Source organism: Heloderma suspectum, chromosome 2 (assembly GCF_057233095.1).
Source record: "Heloderma suspectum isolate Gila_16-S chromosome 2, 16-S_ref, whole genome shotgun sequence".
Taxonomy (NCBI): Eukaryota; Metazoa; Chordata; class Lepidosauria; order Squamata; family Helodermatidae; genus Heloderma; species Heloderma suspectum.
Window position 1 is genome coordinate 229,544,566 of NC_139459.1, and position 26,706 is coordinate 229,571,271.

A 26,706-nucleotide genomic window follows, 5' to 3' on the forward strand; every position below is an offset into this window, starting at 1 on the left:
CAACCCACCAATTCCTAGGCAATAGTTAAACATCTGTAGAATTCATAGAATCATAGAATAGTGGGGTTGGAAGGGGCCTACAAGGCCATCGAGTCCAACCCCCTGCTCAGTGCAGGAATCCAAGTCAGAGCATCCCTGACAGATGGCTGTCCAGCCTTGTCTTGAATGCCTCGTGTGGGAGAGCCCACCACCTCCCTAGGTAATTGGTTCCATTGTCATATTGCTCTAACAGTCAGGAAGTTTTTCCAGATGTTCAGCCGGAATCTGGCTTCCTATAACTTGAGCCCATTATTCCGTGTCCTGCACTCTGCGATGATCAAGAAGAGATCCTGGCCTTTTTCTCTGTGACAACCTTTCAAGTACTTGAAGAGTGCTATCATATCTCCCCTCAATTCTATTCTACTATGTTCCTTTTTAATTATTCTGAACCAGATCCATTTTATTTTTAAAGTATTTTGGGTACATCCAGGAAATACAATGATGCTTTTTCTTTGGAAACATACCAAGTCAACCATCTTATGACTGTGCACAAAATTGTGTTTTGGGGAAGATCCATATAAGCAGCTTAGTCCCAAAACATTCAGTGTCAGGCCACACCTAAGGCCATTCCGACACTGTTTTGTTTTTGTTTTTAATTAGGATGCATTAAAGTATTCCAATAGTATAACCTTCCTCAACCCAACCTAGCACATTAAGCAGTAGGTAAGGCTATTGTATAAATTATTAATATTTGAAAGGAATTACATTAGATAAGATAGTGAATGTTATAAAATAACTCCACTATTATTATTACTCTTGTAAAAAAAATTCTTGCTTTGTTTTCTTTAGGTAATATTTGGATATATAACTCGGTATAAGGTAAAAAAAATATTGTATATGTTATAAAGTCTATCGGTAGATGCAGGTTCTACTTACAATGCTCACAACAACCTTCTAGAACGGCTTAAATGTCACTTCTTTATATTGGCTGCATTCATATCCAATGAAAACTTATTTTTAGCTGCCAATATCTTCATGTAATTTCTCTGCCCTACGTTATTGGCTCTTAGTTCTGGTATATCCCTGTGAAGGACATTCACCGTCACTATTCTGTCACGCACATCCAACCCAAGTCTCCCGTCCCTTTCTCTCCAGTTAACCATTGTGCTTGGGCTCCCTTCTAAACCACCTATGATGGAACAATTATATTTTTGTTTGTCACTTGACCACAGTCACCCCATTTTAAAATCTATATGCCCTTAATTATGACCAGTGTGCGCCACTGTTACATTTCCTTGTTCTGTTCTTTATTTTCATCCTAGATTGCCATAGCCTTTCTGAAACTGACACCTTGCGTGTATTGATTAGTTTTCTGTTTAGTAGATGGAAAAAAATAAGCACAAGAAAAAAGAGCTACAATCAGGAAAAGATATAGATGCTGAACACATCTTCCAGAAGAGTAGCAGTATTAATCTCTTGCAGCAAAAAGAAGTGTATTGTAGTACCTCAAAGACTAACCAATTTATTATGGAATAAACTTTTGTGGACTAGAGTCCACTTCATTAGATGCATGAACTGTTATCTTCAGTTACACGTCTTGTTATCCCAGGAAGCACTGTTTTACTAGACTCTTAAAACCCATTCATTGTCATGTTTCTCAATGCTATCAACATATTCTGTGCTTTAACTTTAATAATGATGTATGTACTGCTACAATATTCTGAATACCAATGATGTTTGCTGGTGTCTGGTGACAACCATTCTACCATTCTCTTTGTTGTAAATATACATCTTTGATGACAAGGAGAACAACACAGCAATGTTTATTCATCAGAGCAGACAGGAATGATGCTGAAATGTGGAGTGATTGGCTGCCCTGAAGGCCAAAGACAATTTTATTTTCTTTCATCTTTAGAATAGGTGACTGGGAAGGCAGGCTTCTCTATTCTCATCCCTAATGTAAAAGCATTCACTCTTTAAGAGGAAAGGCCTTTTTTTCCTTTTTTGTAGGGCAAATCTTTTACTGACATTTAATTTTATACATATATACCCAACAAGACGCCCAGAAGGCCTGTAGAACTGGTAAAAAGCATGTAGTCTAGAGAGCAGCCAGTCACCAGATGTCTCCTGCCTTTTTCTTGAGAAGGCCTGTGGTAGCTCCAGGGCATTCTGCAATCTTGTTTTGACCATAGGGACAGGCTGCTTGCTTCTCTGCCTGAGTCTTCCAGCACAGATGCAGGACTACGCAAGTGTGCAGAACAAGTGCTGGTGAATGTAATACAAAGGTGGCATTTTATTCTCCAGTGCCACATTTTAAATGAAGCGCAGACATGAATGGCCAAGAAAACAATGGTAGTTCAGTAGTAGCTTTCTTTGCTGGCAAAAGCAGACACACTTCCAAGCATAATTACATTTTAGAGCAGCTTATGCTATTTCTTATAGTGTGTGGTGACTTCAAAGATGATTGTTCTGTTCAACAGTATATTAATCTTGTGGGGTTAGAAAGGAAGATACAGACTGTAAAGTTTACTTTCAAGCACTGTAATAAAGTTTATATACAAAGACTGGCTTCAGTTGGGATGAGAATTCTGCAAAGTTTGTAAGGTGACCCCAAAACAACAACAATCAAGAATGAAATAATAAAGCAGCTGTGTCAAATATTAGATCAGCCTTCCCCAACTTGGCACCTTCCAGATGTGTTGAAATACACTTCCATTAGCCAGCTGTGGATGATGGAAGATATAGTCCAACACATCTGGAAGGTATCTGGTTGGAGAACTGGAAGGGGCCAGGTTGGAGACCACTGCATTTGATGCATTTGGATTTGTTTTGAGTTATAGGTGAATGGTCCTATCTTAGTGGTTGTCTTTAGAGGTCCCCCCCACCATTTTTCAGTATTTGCTGTATATGTTAACAAAAACAGAAACTGAGGAGATTGTCAATGGAGCATGTGGTATCAAATGAAATCCACACATTTCCTCTTATGGAAACATCCTTAAAAGTCAGGTAGCTGTCATCTGATGTCTTTTGTATTTTAATATTATTTATTATAACAAAATTAAAAGAAATAGTATGTATCTCAAAAAGTAAAAAGATACGTACTGGCAAATACATCATACAGGTGAAAATAAAATATATGCATATACCTACTGTCTTTGCATTTATTTTTCCACTGATTTATAAATACATTCAATTTTCTTTAGCTGTCTTATAATACATGTGTTCTGACAGAAAAGCTAGTGTCTATGTCTGACCATACCAATCAGATACAGCAGTTCTTGGAGATTTCCTCTGGGATGATATGGTTTGTCTGAGGGATTGGCAATTTTTGGCTCTCCAAATGTTTTGGCCTACAATTCCCATCATCTCTCACCATTGGCTATGTTGGCTAGGACTGGTGGGAATTATAGGCCAAAACATCTAGAGGGCCACACATTGCCCACCCCTGGTCTAAGTGAAGTGAGCAAGCATGTGACCAATGGCAATTCTATATCTTCTTTGAAAAGCAAACCTTTCAAACATCCAAGTAGAACAGTCATGGGGATAAATCACATAACCTAGTATCTTTTATTATACCCCAAAGATTCTTGCCAAGAAGATCGTATTAATGGTCTATTTCCTAAAAATATTGATAAGATCAGTCTCTGATGCTTGACATCTCCAGCTGTCTATCATAATCTGCTGTCTTTTGTTTCACTACCAGTTGCCATCTGTACTGTGTAGTTCTGTGGAGAGGAATCTCAGCCTAAAATATTTCATGGCATGGGGGAAAATATGATCAGGAATTCTGAAAACCCCAGACTTCTAAGAGTTGCACCTGGAAGTTTTCTTGGCAAAGAGGAGGGTTGTCAAATGTTTCACAGTGTTCTGTTCTCCCATGATGCAGATTGTCATCAATAAACAAAGCCTGGCCTCCTCCGCCACCTGGGGAAAATTAACATAGATGGTTAAGGACTTTTGCTTATTATGTTATCAAGCACAATTCTAGATACTGTCCAGTGTTTCATGATCTCTTTTCCTAACAGTTATATCTAAAGCAGTCTCTGATTCTGATTGCAGTTGAACAACGTATGCAGGCATAGGAAACAAAACCTTTTGCATTTTGTCTCAGTGTTGGTATTTTGCAAAATTATCAGCCAAATTCATTTTTTCATAATGAAGCACCTAAATGGTTACTTCATGAAAGAAGTGACTGCTGGTACATAGTAAGAACCAGCCAAGGCTTCATCTAAAAATAAATAAAATGGTGAAAGGGACCGAATTGATCTTGCATTTACGGAGACTAAACTTGTCCTGAATGTCAACACTGTTTGCAAGACATTCCAAAATAAACTTTTAATACTTGGGAGGGGTGTGTGTGTGTGTGTGTGTGTGTGTGTGTGATATGCAAAAGTATTCTGGATATTTTCACTGCTAACATAGCCATGTACTGTTGCCTCCTAGTGGCTGCCCTTAGCAGAATAGTATTCTCTGGCTGCATTTGCCGCTGCAGAGCTTGCCAGTAGCACAACTTCACTGCATTATATATGAGCACAAAGATCCCAGTTTAGATCAATCCCTTATTCTGCATGCACAGAGCATAACCAGTAGGTATATTGCTGCATTATAGATGCGCTAGTAAGGTTTCTGATTGATTTTCTCAGTGCTCCCTTACACAGAGCTGTGCCTGATGTCAGTGAAAGGCTTCTTGTCACTCAGTGCCCCTATGAATCCTCTCACAGATTATGGGCTTCTCCACATGAGAGATTTATTGCACGCTCATGACTGGTCAGGTCACTCACAGAAGTTTGTCGGCCCCTTACATGACGTCGTTAACCTCCAGGACGTCTCCCGCACCTTCCCCCTATAATTTTGCTTTTATAAAGATCGGAGATAATGCACTATTAATAATTATCATGGGATATCGCAGGATATCCCCAGTGTGTAAAATTAGCGTTGCACTATAATACAAACACTAGATAGTGCTGTTTCATTGAACCTTATGGAGCATTGCCAAGAGGGGAAGTTTTCAATTACAAATCACATGGTTACTGTCTTAAGGAGCCCATAGTGAACATGGAAATACTCCAGAAGAAGAAAGCCTGGTAAGGATGTGGGGATTTTCCTTAACATAGAGACACTCTTCGTCTTTTCAAGAGGGACCTGCAACAAAATGTTGCAGTGTATCGTCCTGCACCAACAGGAGTGCTTCTGTTAAGGGTTCCAGCTAGCTGCCCAGAAAGCCATGCCTTCCTCTAGGATACTATAAACTGTCAGGGGCTCAAGCAAGCCAGTCCCCACCCCCAAACTGACATCTTCCAACTTGCAACATTCCATTGCTTCTGGAGAACACAAAGCCCTCACTGAGCTGTTTTGAGTCCCCCCACCCCATTAATTTTTTCTTTGAATTTGCAAGTTGAAATACTTCTGAGTCCCTAGTTCATGATCACTCCCTCCAGTACCAAACTCAAGTGGGTTGTGCCGACAGCTTTGAAGGCCCACAGCCCCACCAAGGCACAAGAAGGAGGTATCTGCATGCTTGGGTGAATCCTGAGGTTAGTAGAGGTGTTTACAAACAATTTTTTTAAAAATGAGAACCTGATCATCTTCACCCCCGCAAAGGAAAATGGAGATCTGTGACTGTATGCATTTGTGCAAGGGGAATGGGTAAGGATCAGGAGCTAATGAGGAAGGGAGGGAGACAGTCAACCAGACACTCGCTCACAGTGGGAGCGACCTTCAGAGGCAAACAGCTGTGCTGACCTGGGGAGGGGGTGTGTGCTATATTTGCATGAAGGAGGAGGGAGGGAAGAGGAAGAAGAAGAAGCACGTATGATTCCACACTTCTTTAAATGATGTGTGCATGCATTCTTTAAATGAAGACTGTTTAATATGTGTCTTTCTCCTTAACTTGCCCTGCAACTTACCCTTCTCCTTTAACTTGCATCCTTGCACTGGGCTCCTCCTATGTGCCCTGTTACCCCAAAACACTGGTACGCAAGGAAATCCTTTAGGTGTGACTGAATTAATCTTTTAACTAAGAAGCTTCCTTTGGGAGTGTGGGGAGAAGCCTGAAAATGAAAGGGCAAGCTCACAAATTTGGGAAACTTCTTTCTTCTGAGTCAGCCCATTGATCCCTCTAGCCCCGTACTGTCTACTCTCACTAGCAGCAGCTCTCCCAGTTGATGCCAATGTTGTCTAGGTCACATCCTGCAAGGATGGTTATTTTGCACTGGCAGGGCGGAACTGGAATGAACCACAAATAGTTTGAGAGGGGCCTCTAGCAATGGCATTTTCTGAAAGACATGACCATGGTATGGCCAGCTTCAGGGGGTATGAATCTTAAATTATAAATGTTATGGGTATCAAAGTAGGCGAAAGAGGCTGTAGGTAAACTTATAGCCACTCAGCTGGAATACAGGTACTTCAGCGGGCACTTTATTATAAAAGTGTGATACCAGCCCATCGACCGGTTGGTCACATCAGAAAGTAACACAGTTAGAAGTATAAGTATAGGCTATTCTTACGGTCTGTCTGCTGTGCGACTTTGTTCCATGCTCCTCTTAATTGATTCAAGTGTTCTTCCCTATCTCCAGTAAACATTTTCTATGGTTTACTTTGGTTAAACAGGAAGTGTTGTGTGGTTATCAGTTGGGGTGCTGAGGTAGACAAGTCAAGTTTACAGTATTTACATACAGAAATCCCTTTTCTCCAATTTCTTATGCACTGCAAAGGGCTCTGGGTTCAAAGCAGGCACTGCTGCAATTCCCTGGGAAGTAAAGAAAGCAAGTCTAGTGAAACCTGAGAGGAGATTTCTTGCAGCTTCTAGTGGCTAGGGTCTGTGGGAGCAAGTGGGATCTTTCTTCTGTCAGAATTGGTGGAAAGTTGAGTTGACTTGGACCTTGGCTGCCCACAGTATTTGTGACACTTTAGGATCTCTGCAGCAGCTATATAGTAGTAAAATTACCTATGACAATTCCTTCCTGAGTTCCAGACATAAACATGGAGGCTGTTTTGGAAGGTAACTTGAAGTGTCTAATTGCCAGGAATGGAGAGAGGCGGTATTTAATCATGTCTAACTTTGGCACAGTGAGGTGGTTTGAGCTGGTTGCTGTGTGACCCTCCAAAGAAGAGGGAGACGGAGAACGCTGGCGTGGAGAACGAGGCATAGCTTTGGCTTGTTCTGGTTTCTTGATGAAAACCCACTCATATCGCTCTATTTCAGGCTGCACCTTTCAAACAAAGATGACAAAAGTCAGGTACATCCTATATCCGTCCATTCTGTATGCTCCATTAGAACACCACATGAATAGGAAGCACTGAGGCATGGCCCCTTGATGGAACTGATTCTGATTGAGTTCCTGGAGACCTTGATATGAACACAGAGCACATGCAACCAAGAGTCTTGTGGCACTTTCTCATAAACATAAGCTTTCATCCTCTTCATCAGATGCAGGAAGTGTTATGCTGAGTTACAAATGTATATAAACATGGGGGAGGGGGGCAGGGCCAGCCCTACCATTAGGCAAATGAAGCAGTTGCCTCAGATGGCAAATGCTGGGAAGCAGCAGCAAGGTGTTGGAGGAGAGAACTGTGTGCCACATGGCCTGCCTCGCATCTCCTAAACTTGCCTCCTGCCTTCAGGTGTGGTGGAGGATGCTATCCATTGTCAGTGTTGAAGAAAGATTCAACTGACACAGTCTGGTCGGCTTTTGTGTATGGAATGGGAGGGGACGCCATCTTGTCCTTCACCTCAGACAGCAAAATATTTTAGGCTAGACCTGGGGGTGGGGTGGGGGAATGGTAAGGTGTTTCATAATTGTGGTGGTGATAGTAGATGGTAACACCCAGTCTCCTGCAGGATGTAGCAGAATCGACTAGCTCACTATGTAATGCAGTTGAATAAGCAGCTTCTCTGCATGAAGGGAATTCTATGTGTCACATACTATGCTGCACTGTTAGTGTAAGGCTGCAGAATCTGCCTGTCTGATGATGATCCTTATTAACAAGAGGTGACTATATAGAAGTAACCAATTTGTACCATAAGTTGTTGGAGGAAACAGGTTGGTAGTGCTGTTCATGGACACAGCCACTTCTTTGGACAGATGCATGTTCTTCAAGCTTTACAGACATGAGACCCACATTTACCCTCAACATGCATTTTGAGACCCACTTCTTAGTTTTTACCACATATTTGTAAAATATGATGATAGCGCTGCTCATCATAGGTCAGGTTGTGACCCAGTAGTGGGCCCTGATTGATCCGTTGAAGACCAGTGGAGAAAAGGACTAAAAATAGATCATATAAAACCAACCAATTCTTCACCATGGGAACTCATTTTAAACTCACTGTGAAAACAAAGCATTCTCCTGTGCCAAAGAAACTTGATGCTCCCCCACTTTTTTTCCTTTCATTCCAGTCAGAGGAGAGAAATGCTCCACACACCTACATGGGGGAGAGACAAAAAATAAGATATTCCATAATGTACGGCTACTAGAAATCAGAGAGAGCTAAGGAGCTAAGAAAATGCATGATCCCAGAAGCTTGTTTCTTTAATACTCTAATTCAAACAGCCCATAATAGGAAAGGGCTATGCATCATGAGATATGCTGGTGCTATGTAACAAAATATGGTACTGTCACAGTTTTGTAGCCTCTTTAGACCCATAGGCACATTTGGAAATTTGAGAAACTGCTGTGGGCATCACCACAAAATGACTCCCACAGTGAATGTGGCTAGTCACAGAATGGATGCTGTGGGGGCCCGGCTAGTCAAGAGGGGTGTGTGTGTGTGTGTGTGTGTGAGAGAGAGAGATAGAGAGGGAGAGAGGGAGGGAGGGAGGGGGAAATGGAAAGAGTTGCTTCTGGCCCACTCTATCTTCTTCCGTTCACACAGGCCTTTCCCCTTTGCATGCGCTCTTCCCACTCCCAGCCTCTAGCCTCACTATTCCCATCCCCCACCCTCTTTCCTTGCTCTTTCTCTCCCTTCCCCATCCCTTGCCTTCTTCTTTCTCTCCCTTCCCAGCCCCTAGCTCTTTCTCTCCCACTCACCCTTTAACCTTGCTGTTTCTCTCCAGTCCCAGCCTCTAGCCCCACTATTTCTCTCCCCCAAACCTCTTTACCTTGCTGTTTCTCCCTCCCTCCTAGCCTCTAGCCTCACTCTTTCTCTCCCCTCTCCCCTTGCTTTTTCTTCCTGCCTGCCAAACAGCTGATCAGTGACAAGTTTAGCAACAGGAAGGAGAACCTGGCGCCTTAATGTTTTTCATTTTTTATTAAAACATTTTTGTGAAGGGGGCAGGGAATGAAGAGTTGTGTGGGCGCCATTGGAGGTGCCTGTGGGCACCATGGCACCAGCAGGTGCCACACTGAGACCCCTGCAATAGACAAATTACCAGGGTCTACAAGTAGCACTGATAGGAATAAATTCACTTATTCATTTGTAATGACACATTTGTTTTGTTTCTTTTCCCAGCATTATCTGTCTTGGAGAATGACTAAAAGCAATTGATATGGCCTTTTACCAACCCGAAAGGAACGCTATTGTGTGGAAGGACCCCCGTTGTCCTGACAGCCCCCTATCCTTCCCTATAGCTCTAAATATATGTCTCTCCTCCAGCCTTTATAGCCTTCCTAACCATTCTGACCCTGGCCTCTGTTTCCTTCCACCATCCCCATTCTTTAAAAAACATCCCTGATTTGGCAAATGCTAGCATATAGACATCGGAATTAGTTACAACAGAAATACATAATTTTTACATAAGAGTAAATGAATGCAAAACTATGAATCTTTTGTGAGCATCCTTTGGAATGGAGTTTTTGAAATTCCATGGTCCTGCATAGGGATTATTTGAAAGTATCTGATATTTGCCGTTCCATCATGCCCCCCAAAAGAAAGGCCTCACACACAGTTCTCTTGAATGCTCAGAAGACACTTACTTCCCCCAGTGTGGTTTTTAACAGCAATACAGTTGGTTCATAGCCTTCGCAGCGGGAATAAAACCTGAAGGAAATTAAGAAGGAACTGGGGTGAGTTGAGTCTGATGGTAATGACAAGGAAAGAAATCCCATAACACTGTGTGTGGGGGGGGGCTGTGACCTGTCAACACAGCACATCCCACTTCAGTGCATCACTAGTAAGCCTGGGTGAGGCCAGGAAAGCAGCAAGATGCAAACAGAACGGGCTCTCCCATTATCTGAAACACACCCCTCTGATTAGCCAGAGCCACTGCTTTCTATATTTCTCATGTCTGTGCAATAATATTCCATAGGCTGATAGTAGAGATGCTCCCATCCATCTGAACTTTAGATGATACAAGTTCCCTGAATGTGGTCTGATGAGACCCCTTCCTAGTATCTCTAAGCTCCTCATGGCTTCCGTGGGACAACACGCTTTGAATTAGCAAGGCAAGACTATTGGGCTGTGTATGATGCTACCAGCAGAGGCAATTTCTAAAGTATGCATGGACCAAGAAGGTCCATGTTTCATTCAACTACAGTGACCCTTTCACTGGCCTAGCCGCATCACCGTGATATGTAACGTCCCTTTTCCTTTCCTTATGTCTACACCTCCAGTTTTGGATGGTGTTACGTTTCCAACCAATGCACCTTGTCACATTCTGCCTTGATTGATCTGAGCCTCATGCTGCTTTTTATCCTCTTGTCTGCCTGGGTCTGGGGAATGATTTTTAGGATCATGTAGGGTGGCCACTTACACATCGCCAAAAAAGGGAAATGCATCACCAAAAAAAGAGGACAAAAAAAGGGACAGCAATTTGCCTGACATATGTATATACACAGTTATATGTACTGGTGCAAATTTAGAAATAATAACTACTATTTAAATAGAAATGCAAAACATCTCACCATAGTGGAGAGGCTGCCTAGGTGACCTGAGTGCTTGCCCAGTCTGCTGTCCAGTTGCTAACACCTGATGGGCAACTCAAGGCCCCCACAGCTCTCCTTCCTTAGGGTTCTTTGACTTTAAATCATACTTGGACTGGACAGCCCATCAAAGAGAGACCTGTCCTCTGCCAGCTCTCCAAAATAGAGGACTCTGCTCTGTAAAGTAGGACATCTGGCCACCTTAGTACCAAGTCCATTGCTGGTGAAAGCAGGAGATGTAATGCAGGCTCCCATTTGCTGTTACTGACACAGCACACCCAGCCAACACCCCACCCCAGGCAAAACGGATACAGAACTTCATCCCTTTTGGGCAACCTTCATGGCAGAGAAATCTGTATGAGCACCTCTTTCTTTGGGGATTGACATGACTACTTAAAATACCTAGAGGAATAGCAACCTGTGCTGACAACCTCTCTGTGAAAGCTATTGTTATGTTAACCAGGCCGCCTATGCAAACCCATAAAGGAGCGATGGCAATAGCACTCCTTCATCCCTCTCCAGTTTTGTTCAGCGTTGTGTAATAGCTGGCAAAGCAGACATTTGGAAGCCATAATTTTTGCTCAGCGAAGCAGGTAATTGCTCAGATAAAACCTTAACACATCATAATCTCAGTGGCACACACAGGATCTTGACAGCTTAATTGTGATTGTGAAAGTGCATTTGCTTGGATGTGGTTGTGTCTTAACTATCGGGTGCCCCTGGCTGTTTCTACCATGAAGGCCCTCTGGGTCTGATTCCATGATGCATCTTCTGAGGGGGCAGAGGGACTTTTCACAACTCTGCCACCCGTAGGGCTCTTTCTAACATGATGTGTTATTATTGTTATAGCACCACTCCAATGCACAATGGACTTTAATGTGGCTTCCTTCTTTTATTTTGAAAATGCAGGTCAGAAAGTAGACAGAAAATGGCTGGAGGCATCTCTCTTTCTAGTGGCAGAAAGCCCGGGTGCTAGCATGAGATGCTTCGGCTATTGGGCGGTATAGAAATGAAATGAAATTGAATGAAGGAAGGAAGGAAGGAAGGAAGGAAGGAATAAAATAAACTGCAGGGAAGGTCCTGGGATCTTATAGTCATCACATAATCATGTTTGACCCTCCTGACATTAGTAACACACATCTCTTCAGCCACTTCCACAGGTGCAATTTCAAAACACATCTAGGAAAACACAACATTGGCCAACCTAAGGGTATGTTTCTACAGTAGCTTGTCCATGCTACCAAGGGGGCACTATACAAGACACTATTGGAAACATGAGAATTGCCCTTGACAAGCAGATGCTTCCTCACCCAAAGTGGGAAGCTGGCTGGACAGAGTCTACATAGGCCACACTGATCTCACAATGGTCTGCTGGACAGAAGGGACCAGCAGCAAGCACAGACTCATTCCCACCTGTGTAGACTGTGCGGATCAGATATACCGTATGAGCACTTCTTATCTCCAGAATTAAGAATACACAGACATGCCCTAAAATCCACAGGTGATCTAGAGGCAATGTGCTTTTTGAGCACATCAGTGTGCTGTGTCTATGCTTCCCGTGGGCATCCCTCATGACTATAGGCACTTGGTCTTTAGGAACGGGAGTTAAGTATTTTGTGCCAGTTGCACCTCTCCAAGAAGTTGGCCCCTAAAGGACAGCCCTATTAAAAATGTCGCTGATGTTTCTTTTCCTCTGTTCAGTATACCGGCCCTGTTCTTTAGTTGGCTGAAACCAGTATTCAGTTCATTTTCTTGTCCTGGTGAGATACTGGCTGATTGAGACTGATTTTGCAGATCCCACCTTACCTTTGCAAGCTGTACCCATCTTCAGAAGTTGAGAATAAGAGCAGAGGTGCAAACAAAGAAAATCGTTCAGGAATCCAGGACCACACAACGCGCATTTCCTGAGCAGTAACAATGGTAGATGTGAAATTATGTGCATTCACAGTGAGGTGGAATGGTTGCCTGTGCAACAGAGGAAAGGAGGGGGGGCGGAAATACTCAGTTCTCTACTGCAAGCTGCTCCATAGATTCTGACCTTTAGGAAAGAAAAGGATCTTCTTGTAAATGTACAACAAGCAGAACACACAGCCAGCTCTTGGCAGGTAAAACCCACTGGTAGTAGATGATACCTTTAAGTGCAGAGTGCTGTGTTGGTTCTACAGAATGAGATGCAAAATAATTCAAGGTGATACCTTTTCTTACTTTTGGAGGGAATGAACGCAGCAACCTGCATAATCTTGTCAATTCATTAACCAAAAGACCAAAAGACCAACTCATTAACCATAAACCAATTAACCAGTAAAAATATCGCTTTACCAATACCATGTGCCTTTGTGCTTTCTAAACCGTTGAGTCACTGGGCAATCCTGACCTCTCTCATTCCAAGTTACATTGACAGCTGAAACAATCTGATAGGTATCACTACATGATTAATCATTTATTGTTATGACTCCAATGAGGATTCATCTGGCCTATATAACAAATAGACAAATAAAGGTGACAGAAACCCCATAAACCAGGGACAGCCTATCCTCTCAGACTAGGGATGTCAGAGAAATCCACAATGGACTCAAAGGAGCTTGGATTTCTAGAAATCCAACCTGCGGATTCCACAGTGAACCAGCTTTTCCTGAGTTGCATGGATTCCGCAGAATTATGGACTTTTTTTTTTTAACTTTCTGGAATTTTATGCATATTTAGATGTAGAAAAATATGTAAATTTTTTTAAAAAAACTGGCTGAAAATGGCTAAAGCATAAAATGAGCATTTGGGGGGGGATTTGTGCACCTGGGGGAAGATTTTGTGCATTTTCACAAATGTAAATTTGCGCATGTGCAAATTTACAAAATCTGTACATCCTTACCTTAGATGTGCTTATATTTGATAGACACATGAGAAGCTGTCTTACACTGAGTGAGTCCATCTAGCACAGTGTTGTTGACATTGACTGGCAGCAGCTCACCAGGGTTTCAGACAAGGGTATTTCCCAGCCCTACCTGGAAATTCTAGGGGTTGAACCTGGGACTTTCTGTGTGCACTACCATTGAGATTCTCCCAGCCTCCAGCAGCCACCCACACCCCATCCCATAAGGTTCAGGTAGGCTCCCAGTCTCCCAGAGAGGCTTTTTAGGAGCCATAGCTCGCTGCAGGGTGGGTGGGGAGAGTGGGGAGCAGATAGGAATCCACCTGAGGAAAATGACTGTGTGAAGGTCTGAGGTCTACAGAGGCAAAAGGAAAAAAAGGTTAGGCTTACAACCTTGGGGTTTTCTGTTGGGTGGGGGTAACCCTGAGAGGAGTAGTTTCATTTCTCCAGTTAAATGTCAGTTTCATTTCTCCACTTAAGTTTCATTTCTTCAGGTCTGAAGCAGTCCTTTTGGTTTTGAGGGAGGAGGGTATATAAAGAGAGCGAGAGAGAGAGAGCCCGTAAGAGAGAGACAGCCAGAGCCTGAAGTGAAAGCAGAGTCTGAAGAGTGAGCAGGAAGAAGCAGCCTAGAAAAGTCTAAGGCCAGCTTGGGTAAAGGAACTTGCATTTTGCAACGTTTATTTCCTTTTAAGGCCTTTTGTATCACTTAGCTGTATTGTATAAATACCTTTAGTTGTGATTTGCTTGTTTTAATTTACTAGTAAACTGTTGTGGTTAAACCCCAAGTGTCTGGTATGTCAATCAACCCATGTCTACAACCTAAACTCCACATTACTGGAAAGGGGAAGGTAAAACAAGGAAGATGAGACTCTTAAGGAGGCAAGAGATCCTTAAGGAGTTGCTCAGGGGGTCCAGGTCATAAGGGGAACCTTGACAGACCCACACACACATTTGCAGCTCAAATGGGGCTGAGACAGTGGCGGGGGGGTCATTATTGGATTAGTTTCTGCCTCCAATTATGGGTACTTGTACACTGTGCCCTGTAGTGCTGAACCCATTTGGGGGATAGGGTGCAGCACCTTGGATAGCACCGTTAGATTTCTGGCTGATTCTAACTAAAACTTGGAATGGAACCCTCTGACACTAGAGTCACCAAACTCCACTGACTGTTTGTCAGCAGATAATTGCCTGGTCTAAAGAGGGAGCAAATGAGGATCTCTTACCTGTGCTGCACCATGGTCACTCCCTTCTCCACTAATGCCTTCCTGTTGGCCATTTGAAGGAGCCAAATTTCTTTGCGAGAGAAAAGCCGGATGCCAAATGCCTTCTCTAGAAGCTTGTCAGCAGTCATGTGCTTGTGAATGTCCCACATGAAAGCCTGTAAGCTTCCCTTGATATCATCAGTCACCTCCAGCCCTTTTGAAGTCACAGAGAGCTGGTATTGCCTCAGCAGGGCCAGTGCAATTCGGTAGAGGACTTTCTGCCCCTCTAGAAGGTACACGTCAAAGATGCGGATGACATAATCAAATGGAAGGTCCTCAAAGAGCCATATCAGCCACTCAGAATACACCTCAAAGATGTTGTCTGATGAGCTTGCTATCAGTCGGTGGGCAGCTGGGCAGTGTTTATTGGCTAGGTCCCCAAAGGTCATGCAGGAGGCCTCATGAGCGAGGAATGAGTGGTCTATGTAGGAGGTGTGGGGAGCATTGCAGTAGAGGAGTCGGCAGGTATTCTCAAAGCACTGGGCCTCCTCTTGGCTGTAATGGAGTATCAGGGCAGTCACAGCTGGAAGGAGGGGGCAATAGGTGATGTCCGGGTACAGGTTGGAAATGCAGGTGAGTATCTTTTTCATGGCAGTTACTCCTTCTTTGGTGAGGCAATATTGAGGCATGATGCTTCCTGCCAGGAATTCAGGCAAGGGGTCAAAGCTCTCACTCTCATTTCCAAAAAGCTTGCTGGCAACATCCCTGTAGACTGGGGCATCTGGGGTCATGAGTTGGCAGGGTATGTCCTGAATAACGTGCTGGTAAGCTTGTGCCCTTAGGACATGACTATTAGCCCAACATCCTTCCCTTGCCAGCTTCTTCAGCTCTTTAGTAGGCTTGCCAAGGAGCTGGTCATAACTGTGCTGCTGATCATTCAACTTGGGAAACTTGTTTTGGTCCACAAATTCACTGCAGCCTAGGCAGGACATGGCATCACTATCCCATATCTCAGTCCTGGAGGGGATTTGTAAGGTGACTTTAAATGGATTGGCCATCTCTGTAAAATGAGGACACTAGATTTAGTATGATTTATCTCACCGTTTGACAGATTCCTGACAACTGTTAGTAAAAAAATGTGTGTTTTCACTAATCTCTCATGACTTGCACCATCAGACAATTCACACTTACAAAAAAATGTTTTTTAAAGAAAGCACTTGCCGCCTCCTTGTGGGCTTTCCTTTAGCCCTCTAGAAATTTGAGGGTGGCTCCATCTCTCATATAAACCCAAACTACCTGTTTTAAGTCCATAAACACATTATGCAATAAATACAGGTTTATTCATTAGGGAATCAGATTCATTAGGCATTTAAAAAAGAGTAGGTATGTCTAAAACTGGCTTTAAAAGTACCCCTTCTTTGTTCAAAGATGGTATGAAAATACAAAGCAAATACCGGTGCAGTTACAGGATTCTAAGAGTTCAAAATCCATTTTCCGAAGCTGTACCTAGGGTCTAAAATGTGGACCACTGGCCTCCGTTATGCCCAAGCACATGCACTCTGAGAGAACAAAGAGATCAGGAGCCAGGAAAGCCTAATCATCCTAATTCATTATGGTCCCACCCTCTCAAAAGCTATATCAGCAGGGAGGACTCCTCTTTCAACTGGTGCCATAAGCCATGGGTCTGCACCATCTGATCATATGGTGTGGCCACTGTGCTGTACCTTGCTTCCCTTAGTGCAGCTAGAAATGCAATCCCTTTCTGCACTATCTACGAAGTATGGATGTGCGTGTGTTCTAGATTGTCCACATCAAGGGTTGCCTAATAGTGGGTCAAGGTTCACCAGTGGGATGCACATAAGCCTTTTGAAGACCTTGGTAGTTCACAAGGAGTCAAAAAGAGATGAGTTCAGGATCAAGAGGCAGTTGAGTTTTGGACAAAAATAACATTCCATCGCTCTGGCTTCTTATTAAACTTTTGGGGGATCACAACAGAGACTTGCAGAATGTTTTGAAAAAGAAATGGGAAGATTGTATGCTTAGTCATCCAACAGACTGTGAGTCTTTTGACTTCCCAGGCACAGTGGACCACTTTCCCTTGACATACATATAACATGATAAAGAATTGGGTTGTTTTTACCAAAAGACAGCAAATTTGTGAGATAATGGAACTGGCTGCCCTGGTCCTAATGCTATTGATCTGCATAAAGTTTTCATTAGAAGATACCATTAGGAAGAGTAATGACTGAAGCACAATAGAGACTGAATATTTAATGCTGCGGCTGAACTATAATGGGTGTGATATTAATGTGCTTTACACGGTTCTGCTGGTGGGGTAAATGACAGATAAGCACACAGTTGCTGTTGTAGGTTTGGAGTTGATAAGAGTTCAACACTGTTTCCCCAGAATCCTTCATAATAGCTGCAAGTTAAATTGTACTAACACTTAGCATTCAGTTAACACCTGTCATCCAACAATTGATAGCATTGTTATATTATTACGTTGTGCTGCAGAGAAGAGAAGAGATGCTACAGAAATAGAAATGCCAGAACAGAGCCACGGGTGTCAGCTGCAATGTGGCTCAACTCTGAAAATAAAGAGTAGCAAGTGACAATCAAATGTAAAAACCATCTGGAAGTTGTCTTTGCTTTGCTGAGGACTAAAGATGGTGTTGTGAGTTTGGAGATCTTGATTATCGTTAATGGGTCTATCGCTGTGGTTTTGCCTAAAGTGTCACCTCATGTTTAAGTTTCTTGATAGCTGGGAATCTATTACAAGCCTGGGAATGCAATACCCACCAGAGTCTGGGAAGGTGACACACTCCAGCTAGTGGGAGAGGACAGAGTTACAGTTTGGAATTTGAAGAAGAAGAGAATGGCAACTTGGCTGAAGGTGAAGCACCTTGGGATGTAGAGGGTCTTCCTAGGAATCTAAGGGGTAGCAGATATGCTGCCTGTCCTAGGAGTGTCAGGTTGCTTCCAGTATAGTCTGCTTGTATATTTGTAAATAAAACAAATATTACAAGGCACCTTGAGTCTTCCCGATGGTTTTTGTATTTAATTGTCACTCACTGCTCTTTATTTTCAGCACTGAGCCATTGCAGCTAACACCCATAGATGTGTTCTGGCATTTCTATTTTGGTAGTATCTCTGCAGTACAAATTAATAATACAACAATGCTGTAAATTGTTGAACGACAGGTGTTAACTGAATGCTAAGTGCTAGTACAGTTTAACTTGCAGTTATTATGAAGGATTCTGGAGAAAAGGAAAACAAAACAAAAAACAGTTTTGACCTCTATCAACTCCAAACCTACAACAAGCATAGGCAGATCAGTTATTCCTCCCACTCACGCAAAGCAAGCAAAACCTTGTCGCACTGTCCCTGGAACTTCTCATCACTTGGTAGTGGGAAGCATGTAAGAATATGGAAATCAATGGTCTGAGAGAAGGAAACAAAGAAAGAAAAAAGGCGGGTGCCTGGAAAAGCAAGGAAGCAGAGGACTGGGATGGTGCAGATCCAGATTGAGGTGTACGGGGTACGGGTGAGGGATGTCCTGTGCACGAAAGGGATAAACCATATGGAAGTTGTTGGGAACAAAACAGTTACATAGCAAAGGAAAATATATTCTCTAGAGCATAAGGTGGGCAAAGCAAGTTAAAGAAAAGATGGTGGAAGATAAGGCAGGGCAAGGAGTCCTTGGCATAAATTTGGGGAAGCGAACCTGTGTCAGGAAAAACTGTCTTGGTTGTGTACACATTCATTTGACAGACTGAGCTCTCTGTAAGGCCCAGCTAAGGGCTCCTGCCTTCTGAAAGGACTGAGTTTCGTTTGCACTGCTTGGCTTGTTTAACCCTGCAGTTGAAGTTCAGCTCCCCCTGGAGGAAAACCTATGCTATTGCTGAAAATAGGTGCTTAGCGGTGACCTCTTCGGAGCTGTATACTTGTGGGTGAGAGCTGCTAAAGGTGTGTGTGTATATATATATATATATATATATATATATATATATATATCTCACAAGGAAGGCTAAAACTGGCTCAAATAACATTATGTTTTGCAGCCTGTGCACTTCTGTAGTTTGGGATTTGCTTATTCAGACCATGTTTGGACAGCCAGCTTACACAGCAAAAAGCCCCCTACTTGTTCCATATTTATGCACTGTGTCTGTATTCAAAAAGAGGGTCCAGATCAGTCTGAATTGCTGAGCTCCTTGATTTCCTACATACAGTGTAGCTGTTATTCTAACAAAATCATGTACATTTTGAAATGTGCTGGACTAGAAACATTCTGTAAATGCATACAGACTGTGTAGTTCTCCCTACCTAACACATCTCTCTTGGAGCATTCAAGGCTGGGGCATAGCCGTGTTTTGCCTATTGCGGCAAAAATAGCAAAGAGTCTTGTGGCACCTTAAAGACTATCAAGTTTATGATGGCATAAGATTTTGTGGACTCCATGAACTGTTATGTTGACAGTATATGGCTGGGGGGAGGGATTGTAAAGAGTGAGGTCAGAAGGGAATGACATGCAGAAAGTACAGACAGTGATAATTTATTTATAGTGGCCATTCCCCGATTGCCCTACTGTGACACTGTAGTGAGTAGGATGTTTAGTGACAGCTGCATTCAGCAGGATGTCTACAAGCAGTGGCAAGGGCCATTCTGCTTCAGAAACGCCCATGGGATCAAAAATGTGCTCAATAAAAGAGATAAAAGGTGATATGGCTCAATGGAAGTAATGGAGAATTATTTTCAAATCTAGATTTATTGCATAAGAAATCTACAGTACATGTTTATCATTCCACTTGTACCCCACCAAATGTTATAATGAGCTCATTGCCTGTGGCAAGTAACAGATATGAGTGATGTTAAACCACTAATTGCATGGCTCCTCTTCATCAGCATTTACTGATGGACAGATGGTATGATGTGGCCAAGAATATTATATATTAGAATTAGTCACATCTTCCTTATAAAAGCCCTGTCCTAGTCCCACACACCCCACCTCCATCAGCTATTTAAATTATTATATAATATTTCTCTAGAACCTTTTCTAAAAGTCATAAAATGTTTTACAGTTCTTATTTAATTTATCCTTACAACAATCCTGTAAGGTAAAGTTAGAATGAGTAGCTTGCTTAATGGCTGAGACTGCTTTACACATTATTAATGTTTTACATGCACACATAAAAATATAATGCGTGTATGTGACAAACATGTGTTTGGGAGCCCAAGTGTGACATACGCCAGGAAGCCTGCATAGTCCTCTGAGACATTGCATGGGCCTTTGTGATGTTACAGAGGATTTGGGGGTAATCCTTTCTGGATGTAAAAAAACACACACCTCTCACTTCTGCCAAAAAGATAGATGTGTTGGTCAATAAGGGGGGGGGGAATCCAAATCCACAGTTTGGCAAGACCTTTATTAGGACCAACCAACATTCCAGTATAATGTGCAAGCTTTCAAGCTCTCCAGAACTCTTCATCAGGCTTGGTGGTACAAAAAGCAGAAGACGGGAAGAAAAGAAAAGCCCCAAAATTTGGCCAGGTGTTGTGCCCATGACTTCTGCAGCATAGGCAGACTCGGTCTCAAAATTGAGATTTGCAGTTGGGATGGAGTAAACTTATGGGCTCTAGACAGTGTCTGGGTGGGCCATAGAATACTTTGGAGTCTTAATTCCGAGGTCGGAGACAGTGCCAGCTCCCTCTCTGATGTAAAGGGGGCATTCTGGTGGGTGGGAAAGGGAGGGGACTGGAGGGGCCAGCTTACGTCATATCCCGAGGCGGCCTCCCCAGGCTCCTTCCCTCCCCCTCTGAAACACCCCAGCTAGACAGGCGAAAAAGCCCACCTAGCTGAAATGTAGAGTGGGAAGCACGGTGGTGGTGAGGATCACCTCCACCGCACTTCTCGTTCTGCGTGGGATACTTGTAAGCCTCCAAGTTCGGAGGCTTATGAGCATCAAGGGTGCAATCAATAGGACTGCACCCTGAATGAATTAGTCAGCCGGAGGTGTTGCAGGTACCAGGTTACACCTAGCAATGCGTTTGGAAGCAATGGCTGATCTCCATTTCTGAAAGCAAAAAGGCAGGAATGTGCGGCACAGGCACTGGGGGAAGGCAGATTATGCCTTGGCTGCAGCTTCCCACCACCTGTACACACAGTAGCAGATATGCATCAGTTGCTACATCAGCCCTGAGAAGAGATTAGAACCTGCGTTTCCCCCAGCCAAGCACAAACTCCCACAATACACTGGATGTAATGCAGCATGACACAGTTGCCCAGAATAGCAATTCCATCTAGATGAGTGGCCTGCCTACACATTGGTACAGGCAGGCAACCTCCAGGGTGACGGTATGCTTTGTCCTGTTTATCTGCCAGGCTGATTTAACCATGCCTGTGGGTGTGCATGTCTTACCTTGTGTGGCTTCCAGGTCTCCTTCCGTTAGGTCATCCATCATGGAATTTGCTTTTTCCCTTGTCCCTGTTTTTTCCACAGGGAAATCTGCTATGGGGCCCCCAGCGGGGCTGGTATACCTCAGCCCGACCTGTAGCATCCCTTGCCCTTGCTTGAATGACCTGGCTCAAGCTCTACTCCTGTGCCTGATTTATTGGGCCCGCAGAGGCCTCCTCTGCAGCTAGCACCTCCCCAGAGGAGACACTTATTTGGTGTAAACAGCGGTAAAACGTTTCCCCACTTACTCACTCATCCATGCCTGCCATATGCCTCTTGGACAAGCAGGATATAAATAAGCAAGATACTGATCAAAATATCAACAGCACTGTTAAAAAGGATCATTTGTTTTTCCAAGGGTAAACTTTATTTTCCTGTACAGCCCTTGCAACATCACAAGGAAACTACTCCCATGTGTACCAGAAAAACACACGCATACACATATATGGAGGAGGGAGGAGTGGATGTGTGGGGACAGAGGAAGGGGGTGTCTTGATTTCTGTCCTTTTGGTGATTGAATGTCCTTGAACTGATAGAACATAAACACAAAGCCTGGCTCTCAAACTGCTTCCCGCTGGTTCCTTTGTTTCTGCTTGAAGACAGAAATAGAATCATGTGAACAGTGAATGCCAAGTCTTTAACTGACAAAGCTGTGAGATTCTGAATGTATGAAAACAGAGGGGCAAGCTGCTGTCAACTGGCGGCGGGGGGGGGGGGGGCTTTTGGTTAACAGGAGGACACTTGCTTGCTTGTAATTCTGAGCTAGATGTCAGCCGTCACTTCATCAATAAGGGAATGGTTGTCATTTGAGCGTTGTCTGACCGAGAAAAGCAAGCGCCGAAGTGACTGGAAAAATTGCCTTGGGACTGAATAAGGGCATGTAAGGTCAGATTTATTTTAGGGACCCAGGAAGCTGCCTTATCTGTGTCAGACCATTGGTCCATCTAGCCCAGCATTGTCAACGCTGACTGGCAGTGCCGGCTGCAGGTTTTGGAGAGCCCTTGGCAAGCCACCCTTGGTGAGTCTACCTTCTCACCACCATTGTCACCAGCTGCTATCCGGGTGGCCCTGGACTAGCTGCCAGAAACTGGTGCCATAGGCGGACCGTGCAGTCGGCGCTCCAAGGACAGATCTAGGCTGAGGTTTGGGGTAAAGTGGGAAATATTTGCTCCCATTTCCCATTTAATGAAGAGGCATCCCCACACACACCCACCTTCAGGAGCAGAAATATTATCATTTCTAATAAAACATGCCCAAAATGTTTGTTTGTCTTTAAACCAAGCACTGTTTCAGCACAGAGGGTCTGATAAAAACAACAAAGGAGACGAGCACAGCCATCCTTTCTGCGAAGGACAGAAGCCACAACATCCACAACACCCAAGGGGGGCACCTGGAAGAAGGGTCCCAGTTGCCTCCTTGGGGCAGCATGGCCAAGAAGGTGCCCCCAGCCCCTAGGCCCAGCCCTCTGAGTGCAAAGGAAGCAGCTGCCCTCAGGGGAGCCTCTCATGCCCTGCCTCGAGCTGGGAGCAGCAGCGGAGCAGGAGGAGATCCTGTGTCGCCTTGCTCACCTCCACAGTCTCGGTCATACTCCCTCTGTATGTGCCCAGGAATTGGAATAATGACATCTTCGTTATTTCGTTTGCGTTTTTTAAAATTTGTATTTTCCCCCTCGAGTTTGGCACCACACCTCACTTGGTGTCCTTGGCGACCACCTAGTTCACCTACTTGGATGGATCAGCCCTGGCTGCTCCTGCTCCTCATCTTCTTCCCCATCATTGCTCCCACTGGCTCACTTGACAGGCAGAGAGCCAGGGAGCAAGCAGGCCGTGGCATCGGCTGCTGCCTCTCCTTCTCACCACCACCGTTGCTTGGGCTGGAGCAAGTGGCAGGTGAACAAGCAGGTTGCAGTGGTGAAAAGGAGGGGCAACTCCAGCAGGAGCTTGTTGTTGGGCCCCTGCTGGGGGTGTGGCCCTCGGCAGGTGCCCAGCTCTCCCTACCATTGATGCCAGCCCTGCTGACTGGCAGTTGCTCTCCAGGGTTTCAGGCAGGAGGTTTTTCTGACCTACCTGGAGATGCTGGGGATCAAACCTGGGACCTTCGCTATGCAAAGCAGGTGCTCTACCAGTGAGCTACCACTGAGCTACTTCAGTTGTGTGCCATTCATTGTTTTCCATTTTCACTTGCAGAAGAACCTTGTGAGGCCTGGCAGCATACACTCTATTGTAGTGATCCTTGTATTGGTTGTAACAGATGAAACTGCTCCCTGCCTAGAATGCTGTGATTCTCCATGCCCATCCCCTCTCCATGCCCATCCCCATTCCATGCCCATCCCCACTCTATGTTCTTCAGTGCCACTGGCTGGTGCAGTGGGACACTGTATTGGTCCCAGGCCTGTAACCAAGTCGCCTGTAGTTCTAGAGGGGCCTAGAGTTCCATAATGCTTTGCTTAAGCTCATTATTGGTGCAATTTCCTTGCTAGTGGGCCTCTGAGCATGTGAGATGAGTCAAAGGTCGATAGTGCGGCCTCAGCACATTCCATGCTAACGAAGGCTAGTATCTTATCAGGGCCTAGGATGTGCCTGAGAAGTGAAGCTATATTTATGCTGAGCTACAGGTGGCTGTGGTGGGAAAGCTCTGATGGTTTTCCTTCTGAACAAGAATGGCTAGTCTATGCTGGGAATGAACACTAGTGGCGCTTGCTAGTGTCGTGCTGCTTCACTGCTAACATGTATGGTATAAGACCCATTTTACCCCACGGCTCTAGGTTCAGAGAAGCTGTCTGATCCAACCATTGCGTACACCTGTGTACTGTAAGTTACTCAATAAAGTACTCCTTGTAAGTAAACCTGGATCTGATTTATCACTGTCTTGGCACCTCTAAATTAAGAGTTCGAAGTCTACTGCAGGGGCAATACAGACATATAACATGATGAAGGTCTATACCATATGTCATCCTAGATCTCCCCACAGTTATGGGAATCATTTACCAGAGGCGTCCTTCTTTTGCGAATGCAGTCTGTGTTTCAGCCCTAAGGTAGAAATGATGGTGTAGTTTGTGTTAAGGGTTAAATCATTGTGTGAGGTGACTGATCTGGAATATGTATGTCTCTTCATGAAACTCTACTGATCCAAATGCAACCTCCAACTGTGCCACAGTCAAATTCCCATGGTATTCTATCCCTCCTAATTCCAACACAACATTTTCCCTAAAAACGTTCTCAAAGCATTCACTCCCAGGCCCAGAGAGCTGGCACTACAGTTGCCAACTGATCAGATAAACCCAGCCTAGCATGCTCCTGTCCTTTTAACAACAGCTGCAGACATCAGCAGGTGAAGCTTTTCACAGCTTATAGACAAGAATTATCATTAGAATGGGCATGTACGTATCTTCAAAAAAGAGGAAATGCATCACCAAAAAAAGAGGACAGAGGACACCAATTTGCATAATATTTGCATGCGTGAATATATATGTGTGTATGTATGTATGTATCAGTGCAAATTTAGAAATAATAACTATATTTTAAATAGAAAAACAAGACATCTCACCATAGTGGAGAGACTGACTAAGTGGCCTGTGTGCTTGTTCAGTCTGCTGTCCAGGTCTTAACTGTTGATGGGCAACTTTAAGGCCTCTGCTGTTCTCCTTCCTTATGGTTCTTCAGCTTTGAAACAGACTTGAACCTCTGAATCAAATAGAGGACCCGAGGATGTGCTTCCGTGGGAGGGTGGCTCATGGGAGTGGGAGATTCAGTCATTAGGCACCTAGACAGCTGGGTTTCTGATGGGCCTGTAGACCACATGGTGAATTGCCTGCATGGTGCAAAGGTTGCAGATATCACGCGCCATCTAGATAGCCGAGTAGATAGCGCTGGGGTGGAGTCAGTGGTTGTGGTCCATGTTGGTACCAACGATGAGGGGAAATGTAGTTGTGAGGTCCTGGAAGCCTAATTTAGGTTGCTAGGTAGGAGGATGGAATCCAGGACCACCAAGGTGGCTTTCTCGGAAATTCTACCTGTTCCACATGCAGGGCCAGCTAGACAGGCGAAGCTGAGGAGTGTGGATGAGATGGTGGTGCCAGGAGGAGGGGTTCAGATTTGTTAGGCACTGGGGAACGTTTTGGGACAAGCCAGGCCTGTACAAGAGGGACAGGCTCCACTTGAAGCACAATGGAACCAGACTGCTGGTGCTAAACATAAAAAGGGTGGCAGAGCAGCTTTTAAACTAAACTTTGGGGGAAAGCCGATAGGAGCTGGGAAGCATCTGGTTTGGTTTAAATCATCCCAAAGGGATGAAGATGACAATGTTCTTGATTGCCCAAATGTAGAAGGGGAAGAAATAGGCTAGGAGTACATGGCAGAACATAATAGCCAATCAAAGGGGCCAACATCCCATAGCAAAAGATGCACATGCCAGAGACATCTGGGGAGCAATATCATGTTTAGGTGCTTCTATGCAAATGCTAGATGCCTCCGTGCTGAAATGGGAGAGTTGGAGTGCTTGATTTTAAAGGGAAATTTGGATATAGTAGGCATTACAGAAGCCTGGTGGAGCGGAGAGAACCAGTGAGATACGGTCATCTCTGCATATAAACTCTATAGGAAGAACAGGGAAGGGCGTATTGTGGGCAGTGTTGCCCTGTATGTCAAAGAGGGCATAGTGTTGAGCAGACTAGAACACCTAAAAGGGGTAGGCTCTTCCACAGAAGCACTGTGGGTAACAATACCAGGCTTCAAAACTAATTTAGTGCTAGGGACATGCTATCGTCCTCCAGACCAGAAGGCTCAAAGTGACCTTGAGATGGAAAACAAAATCAGGGAGGCCTCCAAACAAGGAAGTGTTGTAATAATGGGTGACTTCAATTACCCCCTCATGTTAGAGCCTCGTGTGGCACAGAGTGGTCGGCGGCAGTATTGCAACCAAAACTCTCCCCACGACCTGCGTTCGATCCCAGCGGAAGCCGGGTCTCGGGTAGCCGGCTCAGGTCGACTCAGCCTTCCATCCTTCCGAGGTCGGTAAAATGAGTACCCAGCTTGCTGGGGGAAAGGTGGTCACCCTCTCTCAAAATACTAGAACCCGAGGTCATCCTATGAAGCTGATTGACAGATAAAAGGAAGTACTTCTTCATACAGTGCATAGTTAAACTATGGAATTTGCTAGCACAGGATGTAGTGATGGCCACCAATTTGGATGGCTTTAAAACGGGGTTGGGCAAATTCATGGAGGAGAAGGCTATCAATGGCTCCTAATCCTGATGGCTATGTGCTACCTCCAGTACCAGAGGCAGTGAGCCTATGTACACCAGTTGCTGGGGAACATAGGTGGGAGGGTGCTGTTGCCCTCATGCCCT

At 44.3% G+C, this 26,706-nt stretch overlaps 1 protein-coding gene across 1 annotated transcript; it reads right to left on the reverse strand.

Moving 5' to 3' along the window:
• Positions 1 to 3,757: 3,757 nt before the first annotated feature.
• On the reverse strand, positions 3,758 to 21,471 carry LOC146354196 (TBC1 domain family member 24-like). The gene is made up of 7 exons (XM_084838359.1): positions 21,324 to 21,471; positions 14,929 to 15,967; positions 12,646 to 12,804; positions 9,895 to 9,958; positions 8,309 to 8,404; positions 6,926 to 7,190; positions 3,758 to 3,903 (listed from the first exon to the last, which is right to left on the reverse strand). Exons 1-7 carry the CDS (start codon positions 21,460 to 21,462, stop codon positions 3,758 to 3,760), a joined length of 1,908 nt encoding a protein of 635 aa, XP_084694485.1. The 5' UTR covers positions 21,463 to 21,471.
• Positions 21,472 to 26,706: the final 5,235 nt, after the last annotated feature.

Coding starts and splice junctions, on each gene's coding strand:
- LOC146354196 (XM_084838359.1), bottom strand. CDS start 21,462: ATGCTACAGGTCGGGCTGAGGTATACCAGCCCCGCTGGGGGCCCCATA. Junction 9,959..12,645: donor GATGGGTACAGCTTGCAAAG/GTAAGGTGGGAT, acceptor AATTTCCTTCAG/GTTTTATTCCCGCTGCGAAG. Junction 7,191..8,308: donor GAGAATGCTTTGTTTTCACA/GTGAGTTTAAAA, acceptor TTTGTTTGAAAG/GTGCAGCCTGAAATAGAGCG.